The sequence below is a fragment of the Octodon degus genome, unplaced genomic scaffold (genome assembly GCF_000260255.1).
Source record: "Octodon degus isolate 3935 unplaced genomic scaffold, OctDeg1.0 scaffold00026, whole genome shotgun sequence".
Classification (NCBI taxonomy): Eukaryota; Metazoa; Chordata; class Mammalia; order Rodentia; family Octodontidae; genus Octodon; species Octodon degus.
This window is the reverse complement of record NW_004524602.1, coordinates 4,213,812-4,229,349: the sequence shown is the minus strand read 5'-3', so window position 1 is coordinate 4,229,349 and position 15,538 is coordinate 4,213,812. Positions and strand designations below refer to the sequence as shown.

The following is a 15,538-nucleotide window of genomic DNA, read 5'->3' as shown; positions in this document are numbered from 1 at the left end:
TTTCGATTTGATTTGAAACTGTCTCATTGCTAAATGTTTATCAATAAAACTTTGAAAAGAAAAAAAAAGTTCTTTGGTTTGGAGCGCAACTATTCTTTTTTTTTTTTTTTTTTATCCAGCTATTTTTAAGGGAGAAAACTACTCTACACTTAAAAATATTCTAGCAGAACAATCTACATTGAGGGAAAGAAAGTCATCTTGGGTAAATTACCTAACTTCTCTCATTTTTGATGTCCTGACCTATAAAGCATGGACAGTGATAGTGATCTCTGAAGGTTGCCATAAATATTAAATGAGATACTTTTTGTACAATGTCTAGCATATAACAGATACTTGGTACAAATGACACTTGATTTCCCTAGCTATCCTGTATATACCTTACCCCCAACTGAGATGCCAATTCTGTGTCTTCAGAGTACGTTTCCTCTTTTGTACTTTGTATATCTTCTTTTTATGGGAACTGTTTGTACATAGGCTGTGAGTTGAAGCTGGGAGGCCTTAACTTTTTTATCTTATACTTTTTTGTACTTTACAAATGGAAAAGGTTGAGAAAATGGTCAACTTATATTGTAGTAAACAGGAATTATTCAAAGTGTTGTTATTTTGTAGTTCCTACTTCTCCACCTAAGGATGTGACAGTTGTAAGTAAAGAGGGAAAACCAAGGACCATAATTGTGAATTGGCAGCCTCCCTCTGAAGCCAATGGCAAAATTACAGGTATGGTGCCTCAGAATGTATGTTTGCCTGTGCCCTGTTCTAGGAAATTACTGTATTCTCAAGAGTGGGAATCTGAAGTCTGACTTGTTCATTTTATGGGTGGTGTGAGCCATGGTGGTCTTTGAAAGTGGAACAAGGGCATGTGCTCTTTGCTCACAGTAGCACTGAAATGAGTCTCCAGCTGGTGCTTCAGCCTCATGCTGCCTACAAGCCTAACAGGGATAAGATACCCTAGACAGCCTCTGGCTATACTGGGACTTTATGGACATAACATGTTTTCCTTGGGAAAGTTATTCACTGCCTAAATTGCCATCTTTGGAGTCGTATATCCCCACCTAATTCTATAGGACAGGAAGCCATAAATAATGATTCTACTTTTTTACACTAAATCACCCAAAGCCCATTAGATTTTTTTGCCTGCAAGGTCTTCCACTTCAGGTTCCTGGGCTCTTACAAAGCTTGAATTTGCCTTGGCTGCGAAAGGAAGCTGGGATTTTTCTTCAGACTTTCAGAAGATTTCCTCCATAGTGGAGATGACACTAGGCCCTCCTCAGCCTTATCAAGGAAAGCTTAGTGAGATTTGGCTATTGGTCCTTCTTCCACTTTGAGCCTCTGCTCCAATGGAAGTGGGTGCTGTTGAATGAGTTTTGATTCTGAAATAAGAATAAGATGACCTAAGGGAAAGTGTTTTATAGCATCTTCCTTTTAGCTTTCCCTATGATCCCTTTCCATAGAAATCCCTTTCCATAAACTTTGATTTTTTTTTTTTTTTTTTTTTTTTTTTTTTTTTTTTTTTTTTGGTTTTTTGACTCTTCTCCTTCCATGAAAGAACCAAGCACAACTTGACTCAGATTGCATTTTACCTTGTCTTTTTAAAACCAGTAACAGTAGTGGGTTTTTATTGTGCGAATCAGGTAGGCTAGCAGTTGAGGCTTCCTCCTCATCCATAGGCATTGAGTGCCCCCTGGTGGAAGTATTTGGTGACAGTTCACTGGTTTCACTCACTAGCGTCTGAAATAATCAGAGCTTGCTGCCCATCTGCCAGTTTTTTTCTCCCAAGATACCACTTTCATGAAAGTTAAACCAGCATATCAGGTCATTACTGATTTTTAAAACTGCATTATTTTAATTGTATACTCTTGTGGATGCATTATTTAAGCATGCTGTGACAGTGACAGCAAACCTTTTATTAGAGTTTTCAACGGTACACATGTGCCATGGGTTCATTTCCACTGTGCTATAGTATGCATATAATGGTCATATATACTTACTGGCTTCCTGATTACAAAAAGAAAAACAGGAATGAGATTTATTTTCCTATTAACTCCTTTGGACAGGCTACATCATATATTACAGTACAGATGTGAATGCTGAGATACATGACTGGGTTATTGAGCCCGTCGTGGGAAACAGACTGACTCACCAGATTCAAGAGCTAACACTTGACACTCCATATTACTTCAAAATCCAGGCCCGGAACTCAAAGGGCATGGGGCCCATGTCTGAAGCTGTGCAGTTCAGAACACCTAAAGGTAAATCTCCCAGAGCTGAGGGTATTGTTTAGTGGGGCTGTGCTTATACATATCACTTTGGCAGATAGAATCTATGACTAATATAAGAAGTCCTGTGAGTAATATATCAGCCATAGTGTGAAGATTTATCCCAGATGGTCCCTCACCCACCCAGTGACCACCAAATCAGTACTACCCAGGTTACTGATCTAATCATTTCACAGCAGGGGAACTTTGGCTCCAGGCTGTTTGGAGCAGATGAATTTCATTGTGTACAAGTTTTTAGCAGTTAAATCAGATGTGACCCTTTTGTTTCCCATTCATAGTGACAAAGCATGTTATTGTGATGGATGGTTTTCTTTCAACACACAGAGGCTGTTACCCTAAAAGGCTTATTTGTGGGCCTTTGTAGAGAACAAGAGACTAGGAGATTTTTATACCATTTATTTAAAACTTTAGATAAGAAAATAAAATATTGAAACTTTAGGCTAATGAAATTTAGTTGGTAACTGAATCTGTGGAATTATGGAAACCCAAACATCTTTTCTCTTAAAAGCAAGACTCAATTTGTTTGGAAGTTTGTGGGAATTTTATTTTTTTCCTTTAAGACTTCTATTTGTCCCATCTTCAAAGCTTGTGATCCATGCTCTTGTTTTTTCTTCCCCTGTGCTTGGCCTGTTAGCGGACTCCTCTGATAAAATGCCTAATGACCAAGGTAAATGAGTAGATGGCCTCTGTCCTCTTTCCTCTTTTGTGACCTCTTATTAGCTTTTTTTGTTTTTGTTTCTTTTTTTTTCTTGAAAATCAGTATCATGTATTAAAACCACATATTTATTGGCCAGTGTGGAATGGAGTCCTGTGTTGGTAGCACGTGGGGTATCTGAAAAGCTGGAGGATTTACTTAGTAGTTAAACAGACTGGTGGAAGAAAACTGAGTTGAATAAACCAACTCCTCAGCTGTAGGAGATTGGGCATAAGAGTGGGCCAGATTATCTTCATGCTCTGTGATACTAAAGCTCTATAACAATGATGGGCAGTGGAAACATGAAGAAGCACTTAAACAAATTTTTATAGAATTTCAGTAGTGTCTCTAAATGAAAAGTTGTAATCAAATTCAGTGAATATCGTACTCCCCAAACCTGCGCATTTATCTTACTAAATGCCATGATTATCCATCACCAGGAGTGCTTTCTTTATTCTGTTACAGTGAGTTCATTGAGAGATCTTTTCCATTTTTTCTCTTCAATGTCTCTGATCATTTTAAAAGAAGACAAAGTTATTAACATAAAAACTTAGGAAGCTTGGGTATTGATTTTTCTGAAATCATCCATCATCTGATTTCTTAAAGGTCAGCTAGCTATATTTCTATACTGAAAAAGAATAATAAATGTAAATTTTGTAATTTAAGAGTAGCTATTAGAAATAAAGAATCTTTAGATCTTAGTCAATACAAGAAAGAGTCAGAACTTGAGGTGTCACAGTTCAGGGCTGTGGGCATGGGTTTGCGTTCAATGAATCTTTCATTAGACAGGGAAACTGGAAACGTCTGTGTGTGTCTGTATGTGTCTGTGTGTGTAGAAGTATGGGGGTGTAAAAAACTGTAATGTGTGTGCACAGAATATAAATGTGCTCATTGTTCTCTCCACTTGGCAGCCACAGTGCAGTTCTTAGCTGCACCATACCTGCAGTAATTACAATTCCTTACATATTGGTCCTTGTGTTGCTACGTGCATCCTTGAATTTCTTGCCCAGTTTATATTTAAAGGAAAACCCCCAGCATGCCGTGCCAGCCCCGCCTTCAGGGCTATCTGAAATGGCAATTGAGACTGGGCTTGGTGGTGCACTCCTGTAATCCCAGCTCTTGGGAGGCTGAACACTGGAGAATCACTACAAGTCCAATCTACGTAGTGAGACCCTGTAGACTCTGTACTAAAATACAAAAAAAAAAAAAAAAAAAAAAAATGAACTAAGTTTGAAAGAAAAAATGTTGAGAAATAGAAATATAAACTGATTAGTCTATTGGCAGAGTGTGTTCTTTGGCTATTATTTTCACAACCCAGTGTTCTGCATAGTTTGCTACAAAATCAGTTTGTAGCTGATTATCACAAACACTCAGATAGGAAAATCTTAATGGCCTGGGCTGGCCCTGCCAGCTAGACTCAGAGTGAAAGAAGTACATGGATAACAAGCCTTGACACAGGATGTGTGCTCTCTGGGGAAGTGATGGCACAGAATAAGTGGGCAAAAGAAGAAGTGTGGACAATGGAAGAGGGCTCAGGGACTCAGTGCAGTTCAGGAATATGCCCTTTTGGACTTCTAAAAACTTCTGTTAACTTTCTTGCGGGGATTTTCAGCCTCTAGAAACAACAAAGATTATTTTAGTCTCTGGATTTATTCTGTTAAATGAACTAGTTACAGATAACTTCAGATTTGAATTGCTTTCATTTATTTTGCAGAAACACATCTAGTTTATGCTTTTCTAGTAAAGCTTTATTAGTAGAAGTAACTATCATGTACAAGTATTTTCTGAAGTTCCATGCTTTCTCCCTCCATGAAAAGATAGTATAGGTTTATTTTGCTGGTAATAATGGTAACACTTATTGAACATTTACTATGCATCAAATAGTCAAAATATTGATATTAAATTTCCATTTAATGCTCATAACAGTTTTGTGAAGTAAATACCATTCTTTTTCCTGTTTTATAATTAGGAAACTGGGTCCCAAAAAAAAAGCAGCTTGCCCAACATCAGTTACATATAATAGAGCCAGTATTCCAGTGTTAAATGTTACATGATATTAAGTATAAGGAAAAGCTTTCACTTTGCTGGTTTCTCTAGCCTGTTTTGGGGGGAAGTATGATATTTGATTTCTGGCTACAAACCTTAGATTGAGGGATACCTTTGTTTTATTAGGGAAAAACTCATTGTATTTGCTTTACCAAAGCAGCTTTTTCTATAACTGAAGAACAGGTTCAAGTCCAAGAATAATGGACTTCAATGTTTTAAAAAACAGATGCTTGCACTGGCTGCTACTGGGATGGCCCCAAGCCTGAAGCCAGCAGTCTCTTTTTTTTATGTTCTGTGATGATGGACTCAGAGACAGTATCCTTTGTGAGCAGCTAGAAGGAAGATAATATTTTTCCATCTTTAGATGTTTACGTGACAGAGCAAGAACTGAGAATTCAAATTAAACCTCCATTTATCTTTGTGCTCCTGCTTAGGCTAAGGAAGTTACAATTTGAGAAAATAATGGAAACCGTATTGACGACCAATAGACCAGATCAGCATAGCTGTGTCCCTTGGAGGAACTCTGCTCTTTGGTGCAGGCATTGACCTAACAGTGTCCCTTGCTTCTTTTTCCAGTAGAAGCTCCTTCTGCCATAAGTCCTGAGCAGCCCTTGGGGAGCTGTTCCCTGGGCGAGAGAACTGGGTCTGTCCCCACTTGCTGATCAGCAGTAGCAGTCTAGTCCCAGCAGTAAAGCAGAAGTGTCAGCCTTTCAGATGCCTCATTGTACAGAAAGCTAAACCTTAGTTTGCTTTGCACACATAGATTATATTTTCCCATTATTTATGTGACTTCATTTTCTTGTGGACAAGTAGACTGAAATTGTTTTTGATTTTTTTTTTTTGTAGAAATTTTTGTAGCTGTGAAGTGAACTGTCACAGCAATGTGTTAAGTCATTACTGACATGATCTCTTCTGCTTCAGCCTCAGGATCTGCAGGAAAAGGAAGTCGGATGCCAGATCTAGGACATGACTACAAACCTCCAATGAGTGGTAAAGCCCTTCCTTTGGCATTTTTAGCTTCCTGTGAACATGATACAGTTTTGCTAAAGTCCTGAAATGTTTTTTATAGCTTGAGTAGTAGATTGCAGCAAGTTAGCCTGTTCTTTTTTAATTATAAGATCTAGCATTAGTCAGTTTGTCAAAAATGTTCACTGATAAAATTGTTTCCCCACATATCCAACTTAAGGTAAGTCCATAATTATTAAAATAATTAAAATATTGATTACTATTTAGACCAATTCATAAATTCCTATCTGTAGAAAAAGAGACTTTTCAAAAAATAAACCCTCGCAATGGCCATGACTCATCCACATGGCTGACACTGACAAAGGATCTACAATCTGAGGTACAGGATCTCAGGACAAATCCTGAGGGCATTTCACTGACCTTCTCAGACCAAAAAGCTACAACTCTTGTTGCATAGGTCCTGCTTTACCTTGGTCTTAACCATCCAGCAGAAAAGTATAAAAATGAAGTATAAGAAGTCAAGCCATGGTGTTATGTTGAGCTGTAGGGGACTCAGGTCAACAACTTCTGACATTGCCAGTCAAGCAGAAGACCCAATACTATTATGGACTACTGGACTCTTTTAGAATATTTTGCTGAGTTAACACACCTATAATATTCAGATGACGGAACTAAACAAAAAGGGGATACAGATGAATGTCCATTTTGTATCTGTGTATTCAAAATGGTTAGGATAGATATATAGTTACATTCTCTTAATGACTAGAGGGATTTGTTCTAATAATGTTTGTAAATAGGATATCATGTCTGCAGTCTTGTACAGCAAATAACCACTAGAAAGGCAGTATGCAATATATTAATTATTGAAACTGTCCTGCCAATTTGATTTGAAACTGTCTCGTTGCTATTTCTTTCTCAATAAAATTATGGGAAAAAAGTAAAATAAAATAAACCCTCTAGCAGGATTAGCTATCACCCAAAACAAGCAAAGAAATGTTTCAGTACCATTAAAGTTCTCCCTGTACTACTAACTGCACTGTTTTACTTTGGGAATTCTAGAAAATTCTTCCCACTGTTCTCAGCACCCTAAGAGCTGATATCTTCTAATTTAATAACACCTTCTTCTCTATAGAACTTTCTTCACCATTTATAAGTTACATTCACATGTGAAATCACATTTGACCCTGAGAATACAGGAAGGAGAGACTCAGTAGAAAAGTAATGAGCATCCACTGATTCTAGTTAGGACCAAACCCTAGGTTTCTTTCTGTTTGGCTTTTCCAGTGCCATAGCACCCTAAAAATCAGGGGGTGCTGTGCCACATGTGAGAATCCAAAGTGGCAAAATGTCCACAGAAGTAGGTAATAGAATTGACCGTGTGTTATCACTTCTGCTCAGGAGATGGATTAAAGAGGAAAGCCTATCCTCTGGAGATTCACAATCTAGTTACGGGAATGCAGTGATCCTTCACTCTGGCTGGCTGGATGGCTGAATCAGAAATGGTTCTACCCATACTTCAGTGAAATCAACCTGTTTTTAGAACCATACAAGCTTTTGTGCTTCTAGATATTTTATCGTCTAAGCTTGAAGACTTTGTTTATAGGTTCTCCATGCATCTTTTACTTTCCATGGTATTCCCACTATAATGTTAAGATGTGAGAAAATTTATTGTCTCTTTGTCTCTCCTTTAATTTATGCATTTATTCATGCATGCATATTTTTAAAGTTTCACATTCTTTGTGGCAAGCTAGTAGAGAAAGAGGAATAATTGCCTAATAGAAAAAGGAAAAGCCTTGTAGAACCCAAGTTTTAAAGATGCACGGAAGATGGCTTAATCTCAGGGAGGGGTCAGACATTCCAGGACAAAAATGTCATATGCAAAAAGCAGCTCTGTCTAGAGACAAGGGAGAGATTGAGTTAAAGATATAGTAGAATCATACTGGTATGGGCTCAAAAGCCAGTGCTTACAAATTAGAGCGTTAGCCTCTAGATAACGTGAATTATGAGACTACTGGTACACAAAGACTTCCATTTACTTGTGGCTACTGTAACTCTGATACCAACAAAGAATGAATTGGAAAAAAAAAAAAAAAAAGAATGAAATCAGGGAAAAGTCATTAGGAAGCTGTTGCAGTAGCCCAGATGAGGCATGGAGATGGCATGTTCTGTTCCCTCACACAGGAGTTTGATACCCGCTGTGGCAACTCATTCTTAGTTTTACTTATGTGGAAGCTTTTATGTGGGGCATGTGTTAGGTATCAGATGCACTTAAATGAGAATTTGTCTGTCTGGCATGCAGAAAGGACTGCTACCACTTCTGCTTGCCTCCCATCCCCAGCTCTCCAGCCTCTGACCTGCAATGGTCACTCCACGAAATACCTGATACAGTGGCTCAGCACCATTAATAACAATGTTAAGGAAAACGTTAACATGAACAGTCTGTTTTGTTTTACTGGCCCCAGCATTTTAGTCTTTCCCTAAGTAAAAATGTTACCTTATCAAAGACTACTATGTACAATTTAAGTTGGCAGTCTGCTTACCTTTTTCTCAGAAATGAAGGATAAAAATGATTGAACCAAATGTAGAAGAATAAGCTCTTAAGCCCTTCCAAATCAGTCCAGATTTAGCACTGTGCTTAGATGTAGTCTATAAAATCGTAGAATCAAAATTGGAAGGTCAGCTAATCCAGTGTTGTAGAAGAGATTGCCACAACAAGTGAGTTTGGATTAGATCGTAAATTTAAAAGCCAGGTGGTATATGAGAATCACTTTAGGAATTTTTTTTTTTTTTATTTTTTTTTTTTTTTATAATTTATTTTTGTGTGTGGCCAGCTCAGCCCACCAGGGGGCGGGGCTGGCTGGCATGTGGTGCTGGGGATTGAACCGCTGTCCCTGTGCTTTGTTTAGCTTAGCTTGTTCTAAGTAGGTGCTTTAGACCACTGAGCCATCTCACCAGCCCCACTTTAGGAAATTTTTTAAAAAATGGTTTTACAGACCATTCTTCCTGATAGAAATTTCTTCTACAGCATCTCACACTGGTAAGATGCCCCTCTAAAATACCTTTAATAACTAAAGACTTACTACTTGGCAAGGTAGTTCATATCATTATTGTATAGTTCTAGTTACTAGTTACATAAGAGGAAGATAGAGTAGCTACAGGACAGCAACTATCCATGGTGGTTAGTTCTGTGGCAGTTATCACATTACATAATGTGACTATTCATGACCTGAGTTGAAAGGAAAATGTATAGCAGGAAATAGCCAGGTGTAGCCATGCATACCTGTAATCCCAGCACTCAGAAGGCTGAAACAGGAGGATCACCACAAATTCAAGGCTAGCCTGGGCTAAATAGTGAGTTCAAGGCCATTCTAGAATGCATAGCAAGATCCTATCTTTCAAAGAGAGGGAGGGAGGGAGAAAGAGAGGGAGGAAGAAAGGGAGAGAGAGTGCAACAAGACTCAGCTACATTCCAGAGGGCCTTAGTTTTTAAAACAATGTCGAGAACTCATAAGCAATAGGAAAATAAAAAAATCTGCATTTCTTTGAGATCCTAAATAGTCTGACTTCTACACACTTCTCTGGCCTCATCTGAATTGTTTTCCCTCACTCCTTTCCCTCTTAAATTGACTCTCTGTTTAAGCAACTCTGAGTGCCTTTTTCTACCTCAGAATCCTTCCGTAGTTGTTCCCTCCCCCTGGAATATTCACGTCCCTCAGATCTTTATATGATGGGATCTTTTTTGTTATTGAAATACCAGCTCAAATGGCATCTTCTCATCTTTCTTTCTTTCTTTCTTTCTTTCTTTCTTTCTTTCTATATATCTACTTATCCAATGAAACAGATGAAAGCAAATCAAACTTAGAACCAAGTTGAGTGCACTAGATGGCTATTTCCTGATTGGCATGGCTCCTTAGTCACTATCCACAGGATTCAAAAATTGGAGGAGCCAGGTGTAGTGGTACATGCCCATAATCCAAGCACTTGGGAGGCTAACGCAGGAAGATGGCTGTGAATTCAAGACCAGCCTGGGGGCTACATTGTGAGTTTAGGGCCAACCTGAACTACATAGTGAGATCTTTCTAAAAAAAAATAATAAAGCAAGCAAGAAATAATTATTCAAATATGTACATGCAGGCTCCGAGCCAACTTCTTCAGAATCATGGAAAATGACTATGTACATGGCCGTAGCCCTGTGTTCCCTCTGCCTCTTAAGACAGAACCAGGGAGAGTGACCTCCTGAGGTTATCTATGCTGGATCCAGAAAAGCTTTTTAACCACTCAGTCTGAATTAGCCATCCACTCACTTTGTATCACAGCTTCTCATTTTTTCCATAGTACTCATTATTAACTAGTAATACCTTATTTATTATTTACCCAGCTCTGCCCTGAACATTTTATCTTTGTTGTTGTTTTTTTGTTATTGTTTTGTTTGGGTTTGTTGTTGCTGTTGTTGTTTGGCTGGCTCAGAATACCTTCAGGGCAGGTTTGGCTGGCTTGAGTTCTGGGGATCAAGCCACAGCAACCTGAGGCTGACTGCTTTGTTGAAGCAGCCACTTAAAGAACTGAGCTACGGGGCAGGCCCCCTATCTTTGTTGTTGACCTTAGAACATTGGCTAGCACATAATACATAGTATTAGTACATATCTTCAGACCTACTTTTTTCCTGATGTTGAGAGGAAAAAATTTCCTCTCAAAGCTGTGTGTTCATTTGAAAAGAACGGGTAATTTTCTCAAGTAATATTTTCATAATCTTCATTCCTCTATATGTTAGAGGAACATTTGTACACATATATATTTTAAGATGGTTTTGAAAGCTAAAAAAACCCAAATGATTCAGAAATAGTTTATTTTCGAGATGAATTTGTATATCATGTTTATGTAGAAGCAAAACTTTATTTATCAAACTATATCTGAACACTTGAAAGTTCTTAAATGTTCCTTAAATTAAAGAAGCTTTCATTGATTATCTTCTCTGAGCAAGGCTCTATGGTGAGCCTGAAGCATAGGACAGAGTCTAAGCTCTCCAGGAGCTCATAGTGCAGAAGAAAGAGCCATCTTCATGCAGCAGTTCATGCTGCACAGTGATGCGTGTTATAAAGGAGCTCACCTGAAGTAAACTGGACCAGTTCTATGGCCTAGGTGAATGCATTTGTAATTCTTTAACAAACTAATAGATGTACCATTTTCCCTATGCAGGCAGCAACAGCCCTCATGGAAGCCCCTCTCCTCTAGACAGCAATATGCTGCTGGTCATCATTGTTTCTGTTGGCGTTGTCACCATTGTGGTGGTCGTGATCATCGCTGTCTTTTGTACCCGGCGTACCACCTCTCACCAGAAAAAGTAAGGATCCCCAAATGTAACCCATAGAATTTTTTTTTTGGGGGGGGGGGTGTTTTTTGTTTGTTTGTGGTTTTTTTGCTTCTGTGTGACTTAAGAGTGGCACAAAGAGTTACACAAACCACATCAAAAGTAATTTTAACAGTCATGCACTGTTTCAAAGAGTGTGTTTTAGTCACATTTGTATCCCTGGGGCAAAATACCTGATACTTGCAACTTAAAGAAGAGCTTTATTTAGTTTATGGTTTCAATCTATAGTAGAATGGATTTAAATCAGAAATTGCGTTGACAAATGGCCTGGTGGATGAAAGTTGTTCAACACACGACAAAGCAGAGGAACAGCTGAAGGCAGAACCTCCATGACCAACCCAGCCTGACCAAAAGTGGGCCTTAGTACTCTCCTAGCAGCTTGCAAACTAATGAAAGTTGACAGTCCAGTGTAACTGTCACAGAGAGTCCCATAAGATTATAATGGAATTGAAAAATTGAAAAATTCCTGTACAGACCTGAAGAACTGAAGAAGGAGTAAGAAGGAATTTGCAGGAGAAGAAAATCCATAAGATAATTCAAAATAAAAGTTTAAAAAAGCTTTTGCAGACCTTGACAAGCTCTTTAAAAAGTGTGAAGCTGAGCATGGTGGTATAATCCAAGCACTCTGAGAGGTTTAAGGCAAGAAGATTGCAAAGTTAAGCCCAGCCTGGGCAATTTAGTGAGATTCCCTATCTCAATTAAAAAAATTAAAAAAAAAAAAAGTTTAAGGGTAAGATGTAGCTTTGTGGCTCTGGGTCTAGTTGCTAGTACCCCCAATCTCCAAAGTTTACAAATAGGGACCTCCAACTGAAAGGGTTTCATTAATAGAGAAAAATATTTATGGTGCATTACCTGCTGACAAGCAAATCTGTGAGGAGAAACCACCAAACCAAGTAAACCATAATGAACATAAGTGTGGAGGGCAATACTCACTCAAAAAGAGCCTTAGTCAAGGCCTTAGGAAGAATTAATTTCCAAGAAGGCTTTGTTATCACCAGGGATGACAGCTCCATGTTTGTCACTGAAGATCTCCTAAACCGAAGACAACTATGCTTGCTTGGGCAGCACTTATACTGCTAGCAGCGCATAAACTTACAACAACCCATGACCCTAGATCACATTTAATTCATATCTGGCCAGTAAGACAGTAGAAATAACAAAACCACTTTAGTTATAATGCTCTGAAAGATCGTAAGATGGGGATTTGCTCCATAAAATAGAAATTCAGGAGCTGGAGATACAGCTTAGCAGCATAAGTGCCTGCCTGGCAAGCACAGGGTCCTGAATTCGATCCCTGGTATGGGGGTAGGGGGACAAATAAGGCTAGAATGCATATATTAATGTCAAATTTGTTTCTGATTTATAGGACACGTACAAGCTACCTTATAATTGTTGCTGGTAATGACTTTGTCTTCTGCTGTAGGTTGTGTGATGTTTTAAAATCTTACTTTGCCCAAATAAGCTTTCTATAGCTTGCATCTTCTGACAGGAGAATGAGGGCTTATTTTATTTGCTTTTTGAGTACTGCCTCTTATAGCTGTCCCTGTCTAATTTTGATTGGAAGACAGTTCCCCTTAAAAACCATAAAGACTACTTTTTCCTACTTTAGAACTTTTTTACAGGTGTCTTTATTTTGTCATTTCACATTTGTCTATCTTTATGAACTTGCTTTTATATCTGCTTTAGAAGTCTTGAGTTTATTTTTTGTTTTATTTTTTTCATTTTATGTATTTGGTACAGGGTCTCACTATACAGCTTGAACCCGTACTGATCCTCCTGTTTTCAGCCTTCCCAGCACTGGGATTATAGGCGTGCACCACCACACCCAGACTCAGTCACAGGCTCAGTGTGCCCTGGGGGGTGGGGCTGGTGCAGTATTCAGGACCGGGGATCAAACCCTAGTCTCTGCACTTGCCAAAGTAGGCTCTTAGTCTGCTGAGCTATCTCACTGGCCCTTTTGAGATCTTTATTTAATAGCATCTAAAAATCAAAGTGATAGGATTCTTCAGTGTTTGGGGGGATTTAAAGTTTAATGTAAATTTTTAAAAAGGAGGTACTCTGAAGATTGAGACTAAGTTGACAACAGGCTCTGTACTCTTGTTTTTGACTCTGTAAGTCCTACAGAGTTGGGTCTCTTTGTTTAAAATAGTTGTATTAAATCTTTACAGGGATGTCCTCTTTTTCTTCCCCAGTAGGCTGCTTTCAAAGTGTTCTCTTAGCCACTGAAAAATATAAACAAATTTTTCTTACTGCTCCTCTCTAATACGTTAAGTTCCTCCCATTTAGGTAGTATTTATAGCATTTTACAACCTCAAAGTCAATAAAGAATTCATCCTTTTTGTTTTTTCAGCACATTTTCTTTTGTCTCCTCATTCTCAATAGATGACCCAGGCTTCTCCTTGAAGAAGGTAGAAGCTATCAGCTGATGTATTAGATTTTTGTGTTGCTACATCAGAATACCCAAGGCTAGGTAAAGAGGTTTATTGGCTCATGATTCCAGTGGCTGAGGCTTCCATTTAACACAGTGCTAGTGCCTTGTGAGGACCACTTGTCACAGTATGGCAGAGAATCAGAAAGGGAACCAGTCACATATGAAAGAGGGATTCAGGAGAAGGTGCCAGGCTCACTATGACCGGTGGTTGTTCCCTTGAGAACCAGCCTTGTTCTTCAAAAGTTCTTTAATCTCTTCCAAGGGTGATGCCCACCACAATCCTAATTACTTCCCACTCCGTCCTACCTCTTAAAGGTTCCACTGCCTCCTGTCACCATTCATATCAGCAGATGCAAACTACCTCAGTGTAAAACCATCTCATCTAAAACCTTCCTACAGGGCCAGCCAAATAGCTCAGCAGATTAAAGCATCTACTTAGACGCAGAGGCTGGGAGTTTGATCCCTGGGCCTGCCGTGCTGGCTCCGCTCCCGGAGCACGCTGAGACAGCAATTGGGACTGGGTATAGAGGTGCATGCCTATAATCCCAGCACTTGGGAGGCTGTAAAAAGGAGGATCGCTACGAGTCCAGTCTATGCAGTGAGACCCTGTACACCCTGTACACCCTGTCCTAAAATTTAAAAAAAAAAACCTTCCTACATTAGTTACAGTTATTTCCTTATGCCAACTGGACCTTACTGTCTGCTGTGTTTCTAAGACTGGGTGCTTGCTGTTGTTCCTGTCTCCACCACAGCTCGTCTCTCAATTCTTTTAGGATTGTCCTTTCAACATTAAAGCATACTTAAACTTCCATCCTAAAATATCCAAACTCTCCTTCTACTGCATGGTTATTACCACCAGGTGCTTACAAACCTCTGTCTTTCCTTTCCTCCAGAATTCCTTACAAACAGTCATCTTTCAGTATCCATAGGGCTTTGATTCCATGGCTTCTCCTCAGATGCCAAAATTCTAGGATGCTCAAAGCATTGTATAAAATGCCTAGTGATTACTTACATATAAGCTGCACATATCCTCCTTTATACTATAAACATATGCTCTCTATAGATTACTTATATAGATTATTTCTTAACCTAAATACTTGATATTGTAAATCTCTTTCTCTGCTCCAATAAGATAAATTTACGTAGCATTTTACATCACTTTTCCAAGAGAATGCCTCCTGACCACCATTTCAGATTCCAGAATTTTTTTAGATTTTGGAGCATTTGCATAGTTAGCACTCATCAAAATTTTCAGGTTTTGGAGCATTTTGGATTTCATATTTTTAGGTTAGGATGTAATATCTAATATCACCTATGCAATAGTGGCTCAGTAAGTTTATACTGCATAATGGCAGTACAGTAATCTTAGGCTTTGTAAGTACACTCTATTCATACAGTAAAATTGCCTAAGAATGCGTTTCTCAGCATATCCCTATCATTGAACATGAGACTGCAATGAGACGCTATAGCTATACTATATTGTTTAGAGAATAATGACAATAAAAGTCTACACATGTTCAGTGTAGCTTCTTTAAAAAAATATTTTTAATGTGCAGCTGGCCAAATCTGAAGATATGACACCTACAGATACAGAGTACCTGGGGCTGGGGAGATAGCTCAGTAGAATAAGCGCTTGCCTGGCAAGTGCAAGGGCCTGAGTTCAATCCCCAGTTCTGCCAAAGAAAAAAAAAGAGTCTCACAGATATAGAGTACTGGCTGTCCTTATTTGTTTTTTTTTTTTTTTTTTTTTTTTTTTT

The 15,538-nt window shown here is 38.6% G+C and overlaps 1 protein-coding gene across 1 annotated transcript in view; it reads left to right on the top strand.

Moving 5' to 3' along the window:
• The window catches only part of Neo1 (neogenin 1), a 213,878-nt gene that overhangs the window by 181,678 nt on the left and 16,662 nt on the right, over window positions 1–15,538 (top strand). The window contains exons 22-26 of the mRNA XM_023712423.1: window positions 610–717; window positions 2,055–2,249; window positions 2,911–2,943; window positions 5,938–6,006; window positions 11,179–11,323. Of these exons, the coding sequence (XP_023568191.1) occupies window positions 610–717; window positions 2,055–2,249; window positions 2,911–2,943; window positions 5,938–6,006; window positions 11,179–11,323 (550 nt within the window). The remainder of the gene's footprint in view (window positions 1–609; window positions 718–2,054; window positions 2,250–2,910; window positions 2,944–5,937; window positions 6,007–11,178; window positions 11,324–15,538) is intronic.